At 38.9% G+C, this 17,407-nt stretch overlaps 1 protein-coding gene across 1 annotated transcript in view; it reads left to right on the top strand.

Moving 5' to 3' along the window:
• The window catches only part of ARHGAP15 (Rho GTPase activating protein 15), a 331,248-nt gene that overhangs the window by 300,778 nt on the left and 13,063 nt on the right, over window positions 1-17,407 (top strand). The window contains exon 13 of the mRNA XM_018078934.2: window positions 6,940-7,045. Coding sequence (XP_017934423.1) covers window positions 6,940-7,045 — 106 coding nt within the window. The remainder of the gene's footprint in view (window positions 1-6,939; window positions 7,046-17,407) is intronic.

Raw genomic sequence — 17,407 nt, 5'->3', positions numbered from 1 at the left:
CCAAAACAAAGAGAAAAATACCTATATACAGAATAAACAGGATTCCCGATTTTTAAAACATAATCACACACCGATAGGTTCAAGAAATTAAATTAAATTTGAAATAATGACCTGATGGATACTGTTTGTGTCCTTGAAGACGTTTTTTGAAAGTGTGAGCAACTATCTGTGTGTGGAAAGGAGTGTAGGTCAGACCTTGTAGCTCAGCCTCTCTGCTGGCTTTAGCTGCTGTTGGGGAGGTGCGTTACGGCCTCGAGTTGTGCATTTGCAGAGAAAAATATCACACCATCCAGATGCTCAAGTCTGCTCTTTCTGCACAGAAAACCCCGCACAAGGCTCTTGCAGTGGATGAAATACCAGAAAAAGAACTCATCATGTTTTTCCTGCGCGTGGTAGAAGTTAGCAGTGAAGCACAATCGGTTCAGTCGGGATCAGACTACCCATTAGCTATCAAAGTCCTAAGTCTAATTAACCCCCAAAATGGACTGACAAGGATCATTCCCCTTTGCTGCTGCCTAACCAGTTGTATGTACGCTGGGCATGCAGTACCTAAGTCAGATGCTGCTTTGTTATAATTAGGGCAGCAAATTTTGTTTTCTGTTTGGTACTTGCTGTTACATATTGCATGTAATGTATGGCACTGTTAAGGGAAAAAAATTGGAGTCAAAGTGCCTGGAAAGTTAGGTCTGCTCTGTAGCACTGTGAGATTGTTGACATCTGCCGAGGTTGGAGAGCTCAGTAAGCAGGAAATGGGGTGTCACTCTGAGTGGTAGTTTACCATTATCCTGGCATCCTAATGAAGTGTCTGCAGTGCACAGAGCTTCTGGATGGCATCTTAACGCACGGCTAAGCAAAAGCACTTCTCTCCTTGTCACTGTCATCCATCTGCCTGCACCCTACTGTAGCCAATGGGATGGAACCATGCTACAATGTGCTATAAGCCATTTAGAGTTGCACATTGCATAATCAGTCCCATCAAATATGTAAAAAATGACTATTATTGGTTATTTCCCTCAAACTCTGGCACCTGGAGTTTGATACATTAAAGTTTAACTTTTCTAAGTGCTGGTTTTTTCCATTAATTCCACATATATTTTTGTTAAATGGGACTGAGTTGCGAACTCATTGTCTTGGGTCTTGCTAATGGATCACAAAAGTTGTATGAATATTCATTGCAAATTCCACTTTATATCACATAGGATGAATTCATCAATTGCCCAGATAGAGAGTTTTCACCCAATTCTCATTTTCTTTTGCAAGATCTAATTCTGAGGCATGAATAAAAAGTAAATCAATTTGGATCACAAATTGCTTATTTTCCTTATAGCAAATATTAGTTAGTTTGAACACTTCGTATAGATTTTTTTTTTAAACAAGGAAATATTTTACAATATATCTGCAGCAGAGGATTGCCATAGCGTACTGAGAGTGATTAAAATTGGGACTTTTATGCTGCATGCAGCAACATTAAAATATCCTGACATTAAAAGTGATATGAATAAGTGATCTGTATATTTATACATAAAAAACTGTGTATTTTAGCCAGCATGACTTCCAGAATATGAACACTTACCAAAGGAAAGCAGAGTTTTGGGGAGTTGATGTGCCTGGGAGGGAAAAAAAAAAAAATCAAGCCAACAGAGCACTCCCTTTTGAGCAAGTTTTCATTCCCTGATAACACCAAAGCTATCAAGGACCGGGGTTAAGCATTGTGTGACAGAGCAAGCTTCTAAAATGGGCAAGAGCAAGATGAATTGGCTAAGTCGGGTGTTTATTTATACAAACAAGAGGGCAGAACATAATTTAGTTGCATCAGGAATTTTTCACAGACATTAAAACTATAGCAAACATAACAGCGGGGATGCTTGCACAGCAGCACAGTGGGGAAGCTCACAGAGCGTCTGCCCACACTCCGGCTGGCTGTAGCCAGCACCATAAGTCTCACAATTTCATTAGCACTCAAAAATCCACCTAAACCACCCCATTCAGACTAAAAAAAAAAAAAAAAAAAAAAAAAGATGAAATAAACAACACCCCCCCTCCCCTCCCAAAAAAAAAGCCCCAGACAAGACCCATCTTTCTCTCGGCAGCCGAATCAGTCGCGAATTGTTGGAAAAACTCTTGGCAGGCAGATTTTGCTGTAGCAACAGTGTGTGACGTTTTAACCACAGCAGAAATCTTATCCAAAAAAACAAAACAAGGTGAGAAGAGTATGTAAGAAAATCACAGAAAACCGTGCCCAAAAAAACACCAACAACAAAAGGCAGCAGATCAATAGTTTGATATTTTATGCAGAATCATAAATCACTGGGTTTTTTCAGCAGTTCAGCCGTGAGGCTCGAAAGCATAAAAAGAAGCCTTGGCTTGTGATAAAATTAGGCATTAATGTGAGGCATAAATGCCGTTTAACATTAAACATGCACAAGACACCGCAATGCCTGGAAAAAGGGAAATGGGTGCTATAGTAAAACTATACAAAGTAAGTTGGACATGAATAATGCAGTAGGTCTGAGGAGGGTCATGGGTCAGACCCCAGTACCTTACAAAATAATGAATGCATGTCAGGTTAGAGACATCCATTCCTTCCTAGCCAACGTGAGTTATTGGAGATAAACCCTGGACTTCCTGTTCTGAAACAAAGTGGCTTGTTGTAAACATCTATGTCCATTTAAAATTAATGATTAAAAGAAAGATTCAGTGGGATTCGCTTAAGTATTCTTTATGGGCACGAGTGCTAAAGGTTACTTTCTTCATTCATTTTTACCCAGCCACTGTTAATGTTACAGACACATCATGTTTTCTTCCCTGCTCAAATGTTTATCCAAAGCTCATTTACAAAAGAGCTTATATAATAGTAAGAAGGGTTATTTTTTTTCAATGCATTCTTCATTTAAATATAAACAAGAGAGCATCTCCACGGTTTTGCTCTGTTAAAGGGAGCCAGCCCTATTTATAAAGACAGTAACCCAAATTCTAAATATATTTTCTATGATTCTTTTACACAGAAAAACCATCTGCAATTCACTTCAGAGTATCCTGATCTGCTGAAATTATCCCCTAAGTCTCCCATAATTTCCCCAAAAAATGCAAAAAGTATTAACCCTCCTCTCATTCTTTATTTGATATATGTGATTATGATGACTTTTCCTTCCAAAATCTTCACAGGGAAAAGAGAGTCTAACTTTCCAAAACGGGATTTTTTTTTCCTCAGATTTTCACCAATTTTCACAATAAAAAGAATATAATTAAAACCAATACTGTTTCTTTTTATCACAACTGCTCTGCTTCATTTGCTAGACTTATCTGGAGAATTTAACAGCTGTTCAGAGTTTTTTCCTTCCTTTTCACACTGCATTGCTGGGCTTCATGATACAGCACAAGGAAGGGGATAACTTTTTCCCACCTATTTGTAAAAACCTACATTTAAAGATTTCTTCCCTTCATTTGTGCATGGTAAAGAGAAAAACCTCAAAAAAAAAAAATTTTAAAAAAATCTTTCCACTTAGGAATCTGAAAGCAGAAAATTCCTAGGAAAGTGGAACTGAAGGCTTTACAGAAATAAAGCAAATACATAGGTATTGCAAATGAAACATAAGATCTTGCATCTGATCTGTTAAATATTCCATCAACAAGGTCAAGAGTAAAGACAAGCCCAGCCACAAAAACTGAAGCGAGAGTAAGCTTTAATAAAAAAAATGAACAGTTTATCCTCTTCAGCTTCTCAAGTGGAAAAACAAATTCTTTTATACTAGAGAAAAATCAAGCGTGTATAGAGCATTTAAAAAAACCCACCAATATCTACCATTTTAATGAAAGAGTACCCAATATTTTCATGGAACTATAAAAGGGAGCGAGACTAAGTGTTATGGCAAAAAGCCTGGGCTCAGCAGCTTTGTGTGGGAAATGGTGAAATGTGACTGTGATTTATAATGAGAAAAGGTATCTACAACATACAATTTTCTACCTAGCTGCAAATAATAATTCATAGTGATGTCCCTTCCAGATAAAATACCTTTGCAATGTAGGACTCATGTGGTAAAATGATCATGATAAATGTCAGACCAGTGCAGGTAACGGCTTTACAAACCATTAAGATTAGCTGGCTCTTTTTTTTTGATGATAACAGTAACCATGCTGTGACTCTATGTGGTAATAATATCTCAGTACTGATAAATGCCAGAGCCAGGCAGAGGTGTTTATCATTCCCAGTTCAGAAATGCTGACTAAAGTTACCACATGTTGCCTGTTTTTTCTTCTTTCACAATAGACTAACAATTAACAAATAGACCGATTCACAGTGTAATTTTATGCAAAATTTCTACCATTTTTGTGCTTTAGTGCCTACCTAAATATCTCCTGTGTACCAGTGTTGATGATTTTGGTACAGTAAAAGCCCTAAAACAAAGCTTTCTAGCCTTCCCATTCTCTCAATAAATAACTTCTTTGTAAATTAATACTGCTCTTTTATATTTGATTTCTTTTACAAATACACCTCATAAAGAAGTGCAGCCTCTTTAAGCAGCTGTTTCTGTAAGGAAGGTGGTTACCAAGTAGGTATCTGTGTTAATCAGCAGAGAGCAGAGTCAGTTCCTTCAAGAGAGCACAATAAAGTTTTAATGTATGACATTTCCTTGTAAATACTCTGCAACAGAGGAACAGTGAGCCCTTCCACTGAGTTTGTCCCTGCCTCAGTGTCTCAGTTCCCCTCAAGTCCATTAAAAAAAATACAAAACCAGAATCAAAAGATAAACTAGTTGAGAACCTGCATTTGAGAGGTTGCAGTAAAGGCAGGGCAACCCCAACATAAATATAACTAATCTAGTGTGGTCATATCATGTCTTAATGCGTCATAGTGCGTCCAGAGAAGGGCAACAGAACTAGGGAAGGGTCTGGAGCACAAGTCTGATGAGGAGGAGCAGCTGAGGGAGATGGGACTGTTTAGCCTGGAGAAAAGGAGGCTCAGGAGGGACCTTGTTCTCTCTCTATAACTACCTGAAAGGAGGTTGTAGAAAGGTGGAGGTCTGTCTCTTCTCCCAGTTAACAAGTGACAGAACAAAAGGAAATGGTCTCAAGCAGTTCCAGGAAGTTTAGGTTGGGTATTAGTAACGATTTCTTCATTAAAGGGATTGCTAAGTATTGGCACAGCTGCCCAGGGCAGTAGTGGAGTCCCCATTCCTGCAGGGATTTAAAAGCTGTGTAGATGTGGCACTTGGGGACATGGGTTGGTGGAGGCCTTGGCAGTGCTGGGACAGTAGTTGGACTTGATGATCTTGGAGGTCTTTTCTGACCAAATGACTCTGTGGTTTTATGTATACACACCAAAAAGCACAAAAGGAGAATTTGCACCCTCTTCCTGCAATAAATTCACTTCTACAAATTTTATATCATTTTCATATATTTATTCATGTTTCCACTGGGCAAAATGAACAGTACTAATGGCAGAAAACCTGAAAGGGTGACTGGGTTGCAAGACTGTGAGAGGTTGTGCTGTTCAGAGGTTAAGGTTCTTTATAGGTCAAACTAGAACAAGAGAGTAATACACAGAAAGTGTGTTCTTTATTTGTGTTTAACTTCATTATCACTGTTATCCATTGTGTGACTTCATATAGAATAAATCCATAAGAAAATTTTGGGTTATTTTAACTAGAAAAAAATACCTATGCACTACCTACTTTAAGCTCTTTCTCTTCCACGTCTATATAAATGTTAAAATTATAAACAGTATGGATATATACATCTATATCTGTATGTATGAAATATTAATCTCAACAGGAATTAGTAATACATGCTGAGGAAGGAATATTTTCTTAGCAATTTTAAATTTTAAATTAAGATTGTGGGAAAATTTGTGCTTGAAACTTTTTTTGTGGTGAAATCTAAATCAAGGCAGTAATCACCACATATGCTTATGCAGCACCTACTGCAACTGGGATTTAATCCTAACTGAGATCTCTGGGTGCTAGGGTAATATGAATATTAAAGAGGAACATATACGAAGAATGATAGGTGATAATTAAATCATAGATAAGATCAGAAAAGTATTCTCAGGTTATCTAGGGCATGTAACATGCAAGATGTTTTCCCTACGTCAGACCTACCGGTACCTTATCTAATCTGTTCCTAAATGAAAGCACAGTTGTACATGACTTTAATTTAGTTGCAACATCTTACACAGATCGATGAAAATGTCGGTCAAACCTTTCCCACGAAACCACAAATCATGGTAAAACAGGAAGGTATATCTTAGCAAAAAGGATAGAAATGTTCTTATCACCTCAAAAAGAGATATCAAAGCCCTTAGTGCTGCATTCTTTATTACTGGTCATAAGTTTGAAACACAAATGGTTTCCTGCAGAAATTCCAGTTGTGAGATGTTACAGGTGCGAGAAAATAGCTACAGTGGAACAGTTTCTTGAAATAATTGTTCACCAGGAAGAACTACTAAAAACAACAGCAAATTATTTTATGTTTCCAAACGTGATGGGCTGTTAAGGACAGAGATCCATAAATATAGTGGAATAAATTATGATGAGGAAAAAAGGACAACAAGGACTACCCGGGAAGTGCATTGATCGCAGAAGCTGCACCATTGGACAAATATAATTCCAAAGAGGAATTCCATTTAAGATATGGGTCCCTTACTACTTGGCAGTATTTTAGCTTAGGATGACAGTCTAATAATCTAATAAAACAAATGAAAATTATAAAAATATTTTTCTGTGAACCAGAAAATGCTTCCTTAAGGTTAAGAGAGAATTTTAAATCCTTGTAAACTACTCTTGCACCCTGTTAAAGTGACAGAAGGTATGAAATAGTCTGGTTTTAACCAGATATTAATGATGACTTTTCTTGCTCAGTTACCAGCTAGGACACTGTGCAAAGCAACATCCTAATTTGGCACTCAAGTGGTTATTTTCTCTCTTTATTTTTTTCCCTTAGAAATCCAGGACAATACCAGTCGCATCAAATCCATAAGGAGCCTGGTTAAAAAGCTGCCTAGACCCAACTATGACACAATGAAAATCCTTTTTGAACATCTAAAGAAGTAAGTAGAACCATGGTAGTGACAGACCAATAATTTTAAAAGGAATCGGTACATGGTGTCCTAATCCTATTGGAAATGTCACCCAAAATACCAAAGATAATTATGTTCTTTGGTAAAACTAAGCATGATTTATGTATCTATGTATATCCTATTCCTGCACAAGAAATCAGGATGTCTAAGGAAAAGCCTGAATTTTTCCTGTAGTAGAAAGCAGAACAGTTTTGTGTCCTTCCAGCCAAATACATTGGGATGTTACAGGTACATAGAACTGGGCAACTGCAATGTTTCATTATTGCATCCCCCCTGTTTGGTTGACTTTCTCCAGCAACAGACTTTTGGATGTTCATATTTTCAACATATTATTCAATCCTCTATATTGATCTTGTGCTATGTTGAGGCACATGATGATAGAAACAACCTCACTCAAGAAATATATTATGAGCTTTTGTCCTCACAAGAAATCTTGTGACAACACAGAGCACCTTAAGAAACTCTCAAGGGAGATTTGGAAGAGCATCTTTGCTCTTTTGGTGTTCCTGAGATACCACAGAAGCAGACAAATGACCCTGTAAGTCTCCACCTTATCATTCCTCTGTGGTTTCCGCCCTCATTTAGCTCTTTTTGCAAGACGTTTCAGCCCAAAAAGTCAACTCAGGATGTCATGCTCAGCTTGGGTTTATTCTCATATTTCATGGCATTAACAGTAAAAATGTAGGTAGACCACATGCTCACTCTGAAACCCACCTGCAGCTGTTTGACTTCCAGAATGACCAGGCAGAAGTATCAGACCTCGAGACAGGGACATATGAGGGGCAGGATGCTGTTCCTCCCTTACCCTGCTGTTGGGACTATCCAGTCCCATTTTCTACTGTCACTCTTCACCCAAACTACCCCTAAAATTGAAGGGGCTAAATAGGATCTGGGCTTCATGAAGGCCCTGTGCACAGAGGAGTATTTCATCCCAGGAATGATATAATGATCCCAGTGAGTGAGTAATAAAGATTCCAAATCAAAGACTACTCTGAGCTTATAATGAACGATGCCTTTATACTGATCATTTCTGCTGCATTCTGTTGGCATATGCATATAAGAGATGTAGATCCTTTATCTTGGGTTGCAGCTTCCAGCTGAAATGGCAAAATGAAGTCCATATAGTTGTGGGAATGTCCCCTTTTCATTAATCCTAATGGAAGGATTTTAAACAGTCCATAAAATGACTGAGTTTGGCCTTGCAGAAAAACAGTTTTCTATGTGTTCATCTGATGTACTGTGTGCACACATTCTCTCCTTCAGCGGGTTATCTAGAGAAGGATGATAATTTATTACTGTCAATGGAAGAATAATAAGGGAAATTATTTCCTGGGAAGAACCTGAGAGCAAGAAGTGGGTACACGCTGTCAGCACAGATATGCCATATACAAAATTTACTGCACTCTATGTGGCATTGATCCTAACCTGAAAAAAAGTTTTGCTGCCATGTCTTAGGGGAGAGATATCAGGTATACACAATAAGTCTTTGATCTCGTAGTTAAATCACTTGATTGAGACTCAGGAGACGTGGGTTCAGTTCTTGGCTTTGACCGGATGTTCTGGGTGACCTTGGGTAAATCATTTAATCTCCCTGTGCCTTGGTTCCTTGTTTACAAAATGATGATAATGCTTCCTTTGTCTGCCTTGGCTTTTTAGAACATAATCTATTTGGGACAGCAATTGTTTCCTGCTGTGGATGTGTAGAATAACTGGCAAAACTGGACCAACACTGGTGGCTTTTTGGAGAAAATGAAACGAAAGGAAAATAAAACCACCAAAATACCATCAATAAAATACCAATAGTTCTTACTGTAGAGGTATACCCATGTGGCACCGTGGCACAGAGTGATGGAAGGCAGGAAGATGTGATATTGGAACCATTTGGGGGTTTAAGCATTAGGTTTAAGCATTGTGTGATGTCTCTGAAGAAGGTCACTCATCTTTTCTGCCTCAAACACATCCTCAGGAAAAGACAGGGCTATTCCATAAGCTTGGCTCCACTGATATGGAAGAAACAGCAGAATAGATACTGAAAACACAAAAAAAACCCCAACCCAAACAAGATAAAAGTTATATTTTCCATTTTGAATTTCTTGATGTGAAAGACAGGGGTCAGTCTGACTGGCCTCATGGCTCCATAAATAAGAATGAAATGGCTCCATAAATAAGAATAAAGTAGTAAACTAAGAATAAGAATAAAGTAGTAATGACATGATGGTTATAATGCAAATATAGACAATGTGTGTTTGTTTGAATCAGGAAACACAACTAGTTTGCAGAGGTTACAAAATGTAGAATTATATTATTTTTAGGGATACTCTTCAGAAGATTGATGTCAATGTGCACAACATGCCAATCTCAACATGGACTTGAACCATCCCTTTATGTCACAAGGTTTTCTCCAGGCAAATCAAAGGAGATTCAAAAGTTTCTGATTAGCTGGGAAAATAATTAAACTGGCTTGATTTGAGGCATATTACTTCAATTTCTGTGTTTGCTAGTAGAGATGGCTGTTCTTGTCCAGTGTTGAACTGGTTCTGATTGAGAGAAGATGAAGGACCACAGCTATGCTGTTTCCTTGGCATTCCCCTCTTTCTCCTATCCTTTTCCTACCCTCTTCTTTCCTGTCAGACAAACAGAACAGGGCTATACAGACCTGAACCACGGGACTTTGTAAGTCTGTGACTTATACAGCACATGAGAGCATGTGTCTCACTGACACACAGCTCTGCACAAGAATCCAACCTTCACCTTATCCTAAACCCCTCTGCAGCAATCCAGTCCACAGGAGCAGGTCCAGATCAAGTAGAAATAACAATGTGAAATGTACTTCAAAAGGGTCCTCTTCAGAAACCCAGACAAAGCAGTAGATGAGAGGGCCTATGAGAAAGGCCTGGCAGCAGGAATTAAACACCCCTGCCATATATCTCTCTTAAACCAAGCTCTCTGAAGCTTCAAGAAGTCATAGTGCAGTGTATGAACACCATGGGAGGTGGATTAAAAGCAAAACTTTGGGCTGCAGTACCTGTTCTTCTTGTACTTGTACTTAATGGGTAAAAAACCCCACCAACCAGTGTTCCCATCTGTCTTTGCATGAAATCTATTCTACTTGAAAGCAGAATAGACAAAATATGAGGATGAACAGACATATCACATAGCTCTTGTCAGTCTAATCCCATAAGGAATTGCTTTATTAGGACTCATACTGAAAATAATTGAGCACAACTACTATTAGATTATTCATACTTCTGAAGATGAGCAAACCAAACAAATAGACTTGACACAGGAAAGAAACAAAAAAACGCGAGTAGTGATTTTCCCAAATAAAGGGCTACAGAAAACAACCTGTTTTATTTGAAAATGTTTAGAATATATTTGTTTGCTGTATATAGCCCGTGTATTGCTGTCCTATACATATGTGGAAACAGTGTCCCAGTTCCACAGGTCTCCAGTCTTCCCTTTTTCTTGTCTACATATGAATTTTACTCCCACAGTGAGCTAATCACAGGCACCAGATAAATCTGATACACCTTTCAGACCCCAATTTTTCAGGCACACACAGGACATGAAATGATGCAGAAACCTTGTCTTGGCTCTCTGCACAAACGTGAACTGAGCACAACCAACCCCTGTGTGATAAATCCCTATTTGCAACCAGTAATTTACTCACACAACTACAATACAAGTGAGGCAGAAGGAGAATCACTCTTTATAGTATTTCACTCTTTATAGTATTTTCTGGTCGATATTTTCACCACATACTACTCTCACCATGTAGTATTTTCACCACAACACCTTGAGGTAGCTGTTACACACCCACTGGGAAACCGAGGCACGAGGAGTTTAAATGACTTAAAGACTCAGCATAAGCTGGCAATACAATCTAAAACCCTGGAGGAGTTTTTTTTTTTTTTTCATTTGCAAAGAAGCTTCTCCAGTGACCACAAAAAATTCTCTTTTCTCCCTTATGCAAAATGCAGCAGGGGAAAGGAACACCCTGACTGGGTCCTCTGCATCGTGCTCCGAGCTGGCGAGGGCGGACGCAGCTCTGCTTGAGAAGCTGTGTGCCTGCATTATACAGCACTGTGCCTGAGCTAATAAGCTGTGCTTATTAATGTTAAATTAATGAATCTCAGCCTGCTCTGCTTATTAGGTTGAGCTCCGTGCCACCGCAAGGCAGCTCTGCGACTCCCAGACCCGAGCTGTGTCACATCTGACCGGGCTGGAACGCAGGGCAGCCAAGCTCCAGTCTGGCTCTACCCATCCATGTATACCCCTGCAAAAGGGTATATTATAGACAAAAAACCCCCTCCTTGCTCATGATTCCCCCACACAAAGGCAGGATAATATGTGTTATTTACAAAACTATAAAATGGATGTTGAAATAATTAAATGGGAAGGCAGGGGCCAGGCTGACGTTCCCATCCCTCTCCCTTCTGTGGAAAGCGCAGAACCCAGATGCCCAACTGTGGAAGATATTCTTCCAGCAGCAGCATCTGCCTCCTTGGCAGGCACTTCAGGCAAGTTGTCTGGGGAGCTCTGCAGTTGCCTCTTGCTTTATCACGTGGATCTGTTAATGTGCCCTTTCTGGCTGCCTTGTCCGGGCAGGAACCGATACCTTTTGATCCACCTTTGAATCAAAGAAACTCCATTTATTTTGCTCCATTTTTCCCCTGCTGTACATAACATGGCAAGACATTTTCAGATGCCATCTATGCTTTCTGCCCTTTCAGAGAGAGAAGGATGATTTTCTTTTTGATTGCCTTCCTCCTCTGCCTAAATTCTTCATTCTCACTACTAATTGTTTGCATTGATTTCACTGGAAATATGCTCCTCATCAAGAGTAGAACTATTCATCTAAGACAAATGCACTGATAGTAACATATTATCTAACAAAAGTCATAGGTATGTCACGCTTTAGCTGTTTTGAAAAAAAAAAACTTCACTCATGTTCATAGGTCTATGAACAGAGAAAAACATCCAACCTTGACAAACAAGGGGAGGAACACTCCCCCCACCTCAAACCCCACAACATGTGGCAACTATTCTGAAGAGCAAAGGCTTTTGCAAACTATATACAACTAAACAGACTTGTTTCTACCTATTAAAAAATTTTAAAAAAATAGAGTAGTAAAAGAGAAAAGCCATGCACAGCCAGCAGCTCACAGTAGCCTGCACACCAGGACACGATGACAATGTGATGACAAGACCAGCAGCAGTACCCAGAATTCTGAGGGAAAGTTAGAAAATAAAGTACAGTATACAGTAATGATAACCAGGGGATGTCTGCAAACTTTTTTTTTTTTTTGCCTCTAAAGTTGGTGGAGGAAAGATGTAGCAAACATATGTGGTTTTCACTTGCTAAAGTATGTGTCATATCAGCAGTTTTGGGCAGACTCACATATTAAATGTAGGCTCGGGAGAACCCTTTTTTCACACAGTAGAAGAACAGATTACACTAAGAACTGTGCAAGTTTTTAATTAAGAAAATAATAATAATAGTAATAATTAATAATAATAATAAAGGTAAAAGTTACTGAATACTAAAAACAATGCCCAGAATGGAAGGACTGTACAAAAAAAATTCTATTTGGGAAACCTCAGTGAACCTGTGGAAGGTCTAAAACCCAAACTGTGGGATGGGCATTTAAATTTTCCTTCAGAAAAAATGCCCAGAATCAAGAATGTTCAGAAGCCCTTAACTGAAGGCACAAAGACGACTATTTGTCAAAATTTTTTCCTGAATCAAGACCTTTCTTTATAATCAGGGAACTCATGAGCAGCTTTTACTCTTCAGCCATGGGACAGCAGCAAGGAGAAAAGTTTAACCATATTCCTACAGGCTTTGGGAGCAGCTATGGGAAATGTGAGGAGGAGAAACATCCTCTTGCTCCAGAAGAGTAAGCAAGTGACTGACCAGAGACGTAAAAGACTCAGGCATCCCCGACTCGTGTTTTAAAATTTACATGAAATGAATTAATCACCTTCTAACTTGAGAAGGGCAAATATATATACCAAGATGTGTTCTTGCACACGTGCTTGTCTCAGTTTCAGCTATAGAAGAGTTTTACAAAGGGGTTGGAGCAATGCCAAGACTCATCCCATTTACCGCATCTTCCCGGGGCTCATTTTGGGGGAAGGAGAAGATTTAAACCCGTTTTCTCTCTGCTAAGCCCACATCAGTCTACTAAACCGATCCTTTGTACATTAGTGGACACAAGAAAATGTGCACCAGGCACAAGTGTGCACAGGACAGGAGTAACAGTAGATTTTGGGTTAAAGGCAATAAAGAAATCCAGCTTTTCAGAAGCACCTTTATGCATTTTGATTTTACACACTTTGGGGTGGGGGTGACCTGCTACCGAGGATTTTGCAGTCTTGCCCAATCCTACTTTTTGTGGAATAAGAAAGTTTATAAAGTTTAGCTCTTCACCAGAGAATACCTTACAGTTTAGTGCTTTTAACGAGAAGAATGATGAGTAATTAAAACCACATTTTCACCCATGTTTCCATCTACTTCCTATTTCCACAACCACATTTAAAAATATAAACCCTGATTTTCATAACAGTCAGGCAAATAATTGCACTTGGTATTTTCAATGCTACCAAGTACTGAACTGGTGTATCAGCAAATAACAGAATGATAAAAATAATTAACATAGTTTTAATTTAAATATTTATGACACAGTTGACTCTGTGGCTGCACTGCACCATTGTGCTGAGTGCAGTACACAAATCCTGATAGATAGAGCCCCTGTTTCCAAGAGCTCCTATTGTTCATCGCACATTGCTCAATATCAGACGATCTCAAAAAAGCTTTTCAAACATTAATTAAATCTCCCAACTTCCTTTTCAGGTCAGTAAGTTTTATTATCCTAGTTGTGCAGATAAAGAAAGTGAGGAATGGAGAGGGTAAGGCACTTTCCCACCATGACACAGCCAACACTTCTCACTTCCACTCTTCACTTGCTCCCCAATCCCCCACCACGAACCCCCCGTGCCTTTGAAGGCTCATCCATGTGCTGTGGGAGTACATGTGCATCTGGCCAGCACATCCCAGGGAAGGCTGGTTACTGCTAAGGACTCTTCAGTTAATCAGGACCACGTGAGGATCCCACTTCTGGTTTGCACTCACACAAGCTTCAGCAAAATATCACCGGCGGAGTTAATTTATGTGATTTTGTAACCTCTCAATATTGCTCAGAGTTAGTTTTCCTTTCAGCTCAAATGTTTTTTTGCTGGCCAAAATTAAGAATGCTCAATTCACTACAAAATGGCTTTCCCCACCTTTTTTTTTTTGCTATTTTGGGATATTGGGTCCAAACGCATTAATGTCCGGGACCAGGTCATCAAAGGGTAAATTGCAGTGCTTTTCATTTTGCTGCCTAAAGATATGTGATTTTTCTCAGAATTAAGGCTGTAAAATAAATAATAGGCTTGAAGTTTCTTAGATATTCATTGGAACTTAAAAAACGAAACAAACAAACGCAAAAAACACTTTAATGCCAAAATGTCAGTGCTTTGTGCAAAATAATTAATATAACACAATAAGATCTATTCTATTATTGATTGAAAGGGAATTTATGCAGGTAATTCATTAAGGCTGCTAGAAGTTTGGCATGTAAATCCCCCAGCAATTTGATGGGAAAATAGCCCCTGATTTTTTTTTTTATAAGCTATAAAATACACACTTCTCAGTGGCAGATATATAAAAAGCAAAAGCAAATACCTGAACAACCAGGGTCATGGATGGCCCTGCTCTGTGAGAGTTCTGGCATGACATTAGATCAAATCCTTTTTCACACATTGCAAAAGATGCAACAATAATTTCAATCACCATGTTATGAGAATCAATACAATTTTTGCTTCCAGAGAATGGTATTTTACATTCCAACATCTGCAGGTTATCACCTTCATACATCTCTTTTTGTGGTCAAGTGCATGATTACTACTTCTGACAGGGTATTGGCCATTTTCTTACGAAGATCTACAAATTCTTGTAAATAAGAACCAATTTGAAAAAAAAAAAAAAAAGAAGAGCAAATCTGTGGACTGGAATGCACCCTACTTGTAATGGGAACAAAAAGCTGGCAATGAAATATAAACCTAAATCACAGCAGAATGACCTACTTTAAGGCATTTGCCAAAGAGACAGTGTTTTAGACAGCTCCTCTGAAGTAGCGTCTTTATGTCTATGCCATCTGCAGATTTATTATTGTGCTTTAGGAAAAAAAAAAAAGAGGAGGAAAGAAAAAAAAATGGGAAAGAAAAACCTACAGTATGCCTGAACAAAACTCAAGCTTCATCTATAGAAAAGATTCCAGTACTGTGGGCACCACACCCACACCTACTGATGTGGTCCAAGTTTTTTCTTTAGAGGCACCTAATTAAGAAACCCTGACTCATTTACATGGATACGTTTGATCTAAATTACACTCCAAACCACACCAAATTAGGAGCATCTGTGAATGCAAAGTGTTTGTTCCCAGTGCCTGGTAGAACAGGGCCAGTTCTGGACGGCACATGTTCAAGTGACGAAAAATATTTCAGATGTAACATACTTCTGAGACCCACTTTTCCACTAATAATTCATAATGAGTTAAACCAGTATCTCTGCTTCAGCAATTATTTCAGGTTGTGAAAAAAAAGTCATTTTACTTTTATAAGGAAGCTGGGGGGGGGGCAGGGGGAGGGTTGGACAACCCTATAGTTTTGTTACTGTCCCTGATAAAGGGCATTAAAACAAACATTAGCTGCAATTTAAATCTGTGTACCGCATGTATTGTTAGATATACTTTACTCCTAAAGCCTGGACTGAAGGAAAGTGGCCATGAATGATTAGCTGTTGCCCACAGACAAGGCCTTCTGCCTTGTTGTATGGTCTTCCATCATTAATTAGCCTTCCAGAGGGGTCCAAGCGAAGAGCAGGGTCTCAACCCAAAGAGGTGGGACCCTGCACTCCGGATAATGTGAAAAATTCAAGACCACCAGATTTGTGGGTGATTATTCCATTTCCAGGCTGCATTGCTGGTGACTGACTACACCTCTTCGCACCTCAGAAAACCACTCCATCCTGTGGTGGTTAGGGAACTTTATCCCACTTTCACACCTTTTACTAAGAGCAAGCAGGAGGGGCTGCAGAAACCACTGGTTGCTGCTTTGCTGTCTTACTGACAAACCAAATAAAAAAAAATAGTCTTAGTCTCACTCTAATTTAAGCAGCCCTGAGGAGTGCAAATCCAAATTCCATGCTGAGCTTGCAATTCCCAGCCCACTGGCACAGTTTGGCACAACCTTCAGATTTGGCCCATAGTGTTTGGCAGCCACCTTTTATTCTTCCCATCTTTTATACTTTATGAATAGTCTAAGTTACATAATACCAGTGACAATTTGTTTATGGCAAGCTCTGGAGTCACTGTTTTATGATTACATTCAAACTTTAAGCCACATTTTGACATCTAAGGATCATCTTGCATTCTCATGTACTATATACAATGAAGGTTTGTGTTCCAGTAAGGGGGGGTGGGGGAAGGAACTTTATAAATAACATGACTCCTTTTGTCTGAAGAGATTTTAATACATTTTTCTGATCTACTGTTTTTGCAGTAGCTAGAATATAATTTGAATATATTAATATTTTCAGCAACTGTGCTGAGGGAGCCCAGTTAATAACTTATGCATGGTTGTATAGATACACTTCAGACAGAGGTAGTTTTTAGCCCTTATGTTGGTAATACTTAGAAACACACAATGAAAGAGCCTGTTCTTTCCTCCTCTTTGTTGTGGGCATGCATTGTGATGGTATGGAGCCAGTGTTCTTTCTGTTGTCTACACAGCCTGGATTCAATAAGCAGTTATATATGCATATTATGACAATGTGGTCAAGGAAACCAGATTTTTTTACTATACCTTCATGTGCCTGTACAGTATAAAATCTGGTATTTATTTTTCTTGTCCTCATTCAATATGTTAACAAAATCATAATTTGATACAGGTTATGTTCACTTTATAATTAAAATTATAGAGTTAGATGAAAATACAGCAAGATGTTGCTGAATGGAAAATATTTATCTTTTCGTACATTGCGCATTATGGTGCAATATAAAATCATAAATCTGTGAAGCAGCTCACTCCAGCCAGCTTGCCTCCACCCATGGTCCACAAGATGCAACCAGTTACCTCCTCCAGGCCGAGGGTTTCTACAGCACCTCAGCCCTGACGTTAGACAGCACTGACACATCCTCTCCAGAGTTTGCTGTGGTCTTCCAAATGAAGACCCCTTGCCATGGAGATGAGCCAAGAAAAGGGAATTCAGGAAAGTTCTGTGGTTTT

Source organism: Manacus vitellinus, unplaced genomic scaffold (assembly GCF_001715985.3).
Source record: "Manacus vitellinus isolate BGI_N305 unplaced genomic scaffold, ASM171598v3 scaffold_43_pilon, whole genome shotgun sequence".
In the NCBI taxonomy this organism is placed as follows: domain Eukaryota; kingdom Metazoa; phylum Chordata; class Aves; order Passeriformes; family Pipridae; genus Manacus; species Manacus vitellinus.
The sequence above is the reverse complement of the archived record's forward strand: the minus strand, read 5'-3'. Positions and strand labels throughout refer to the sequence as shown.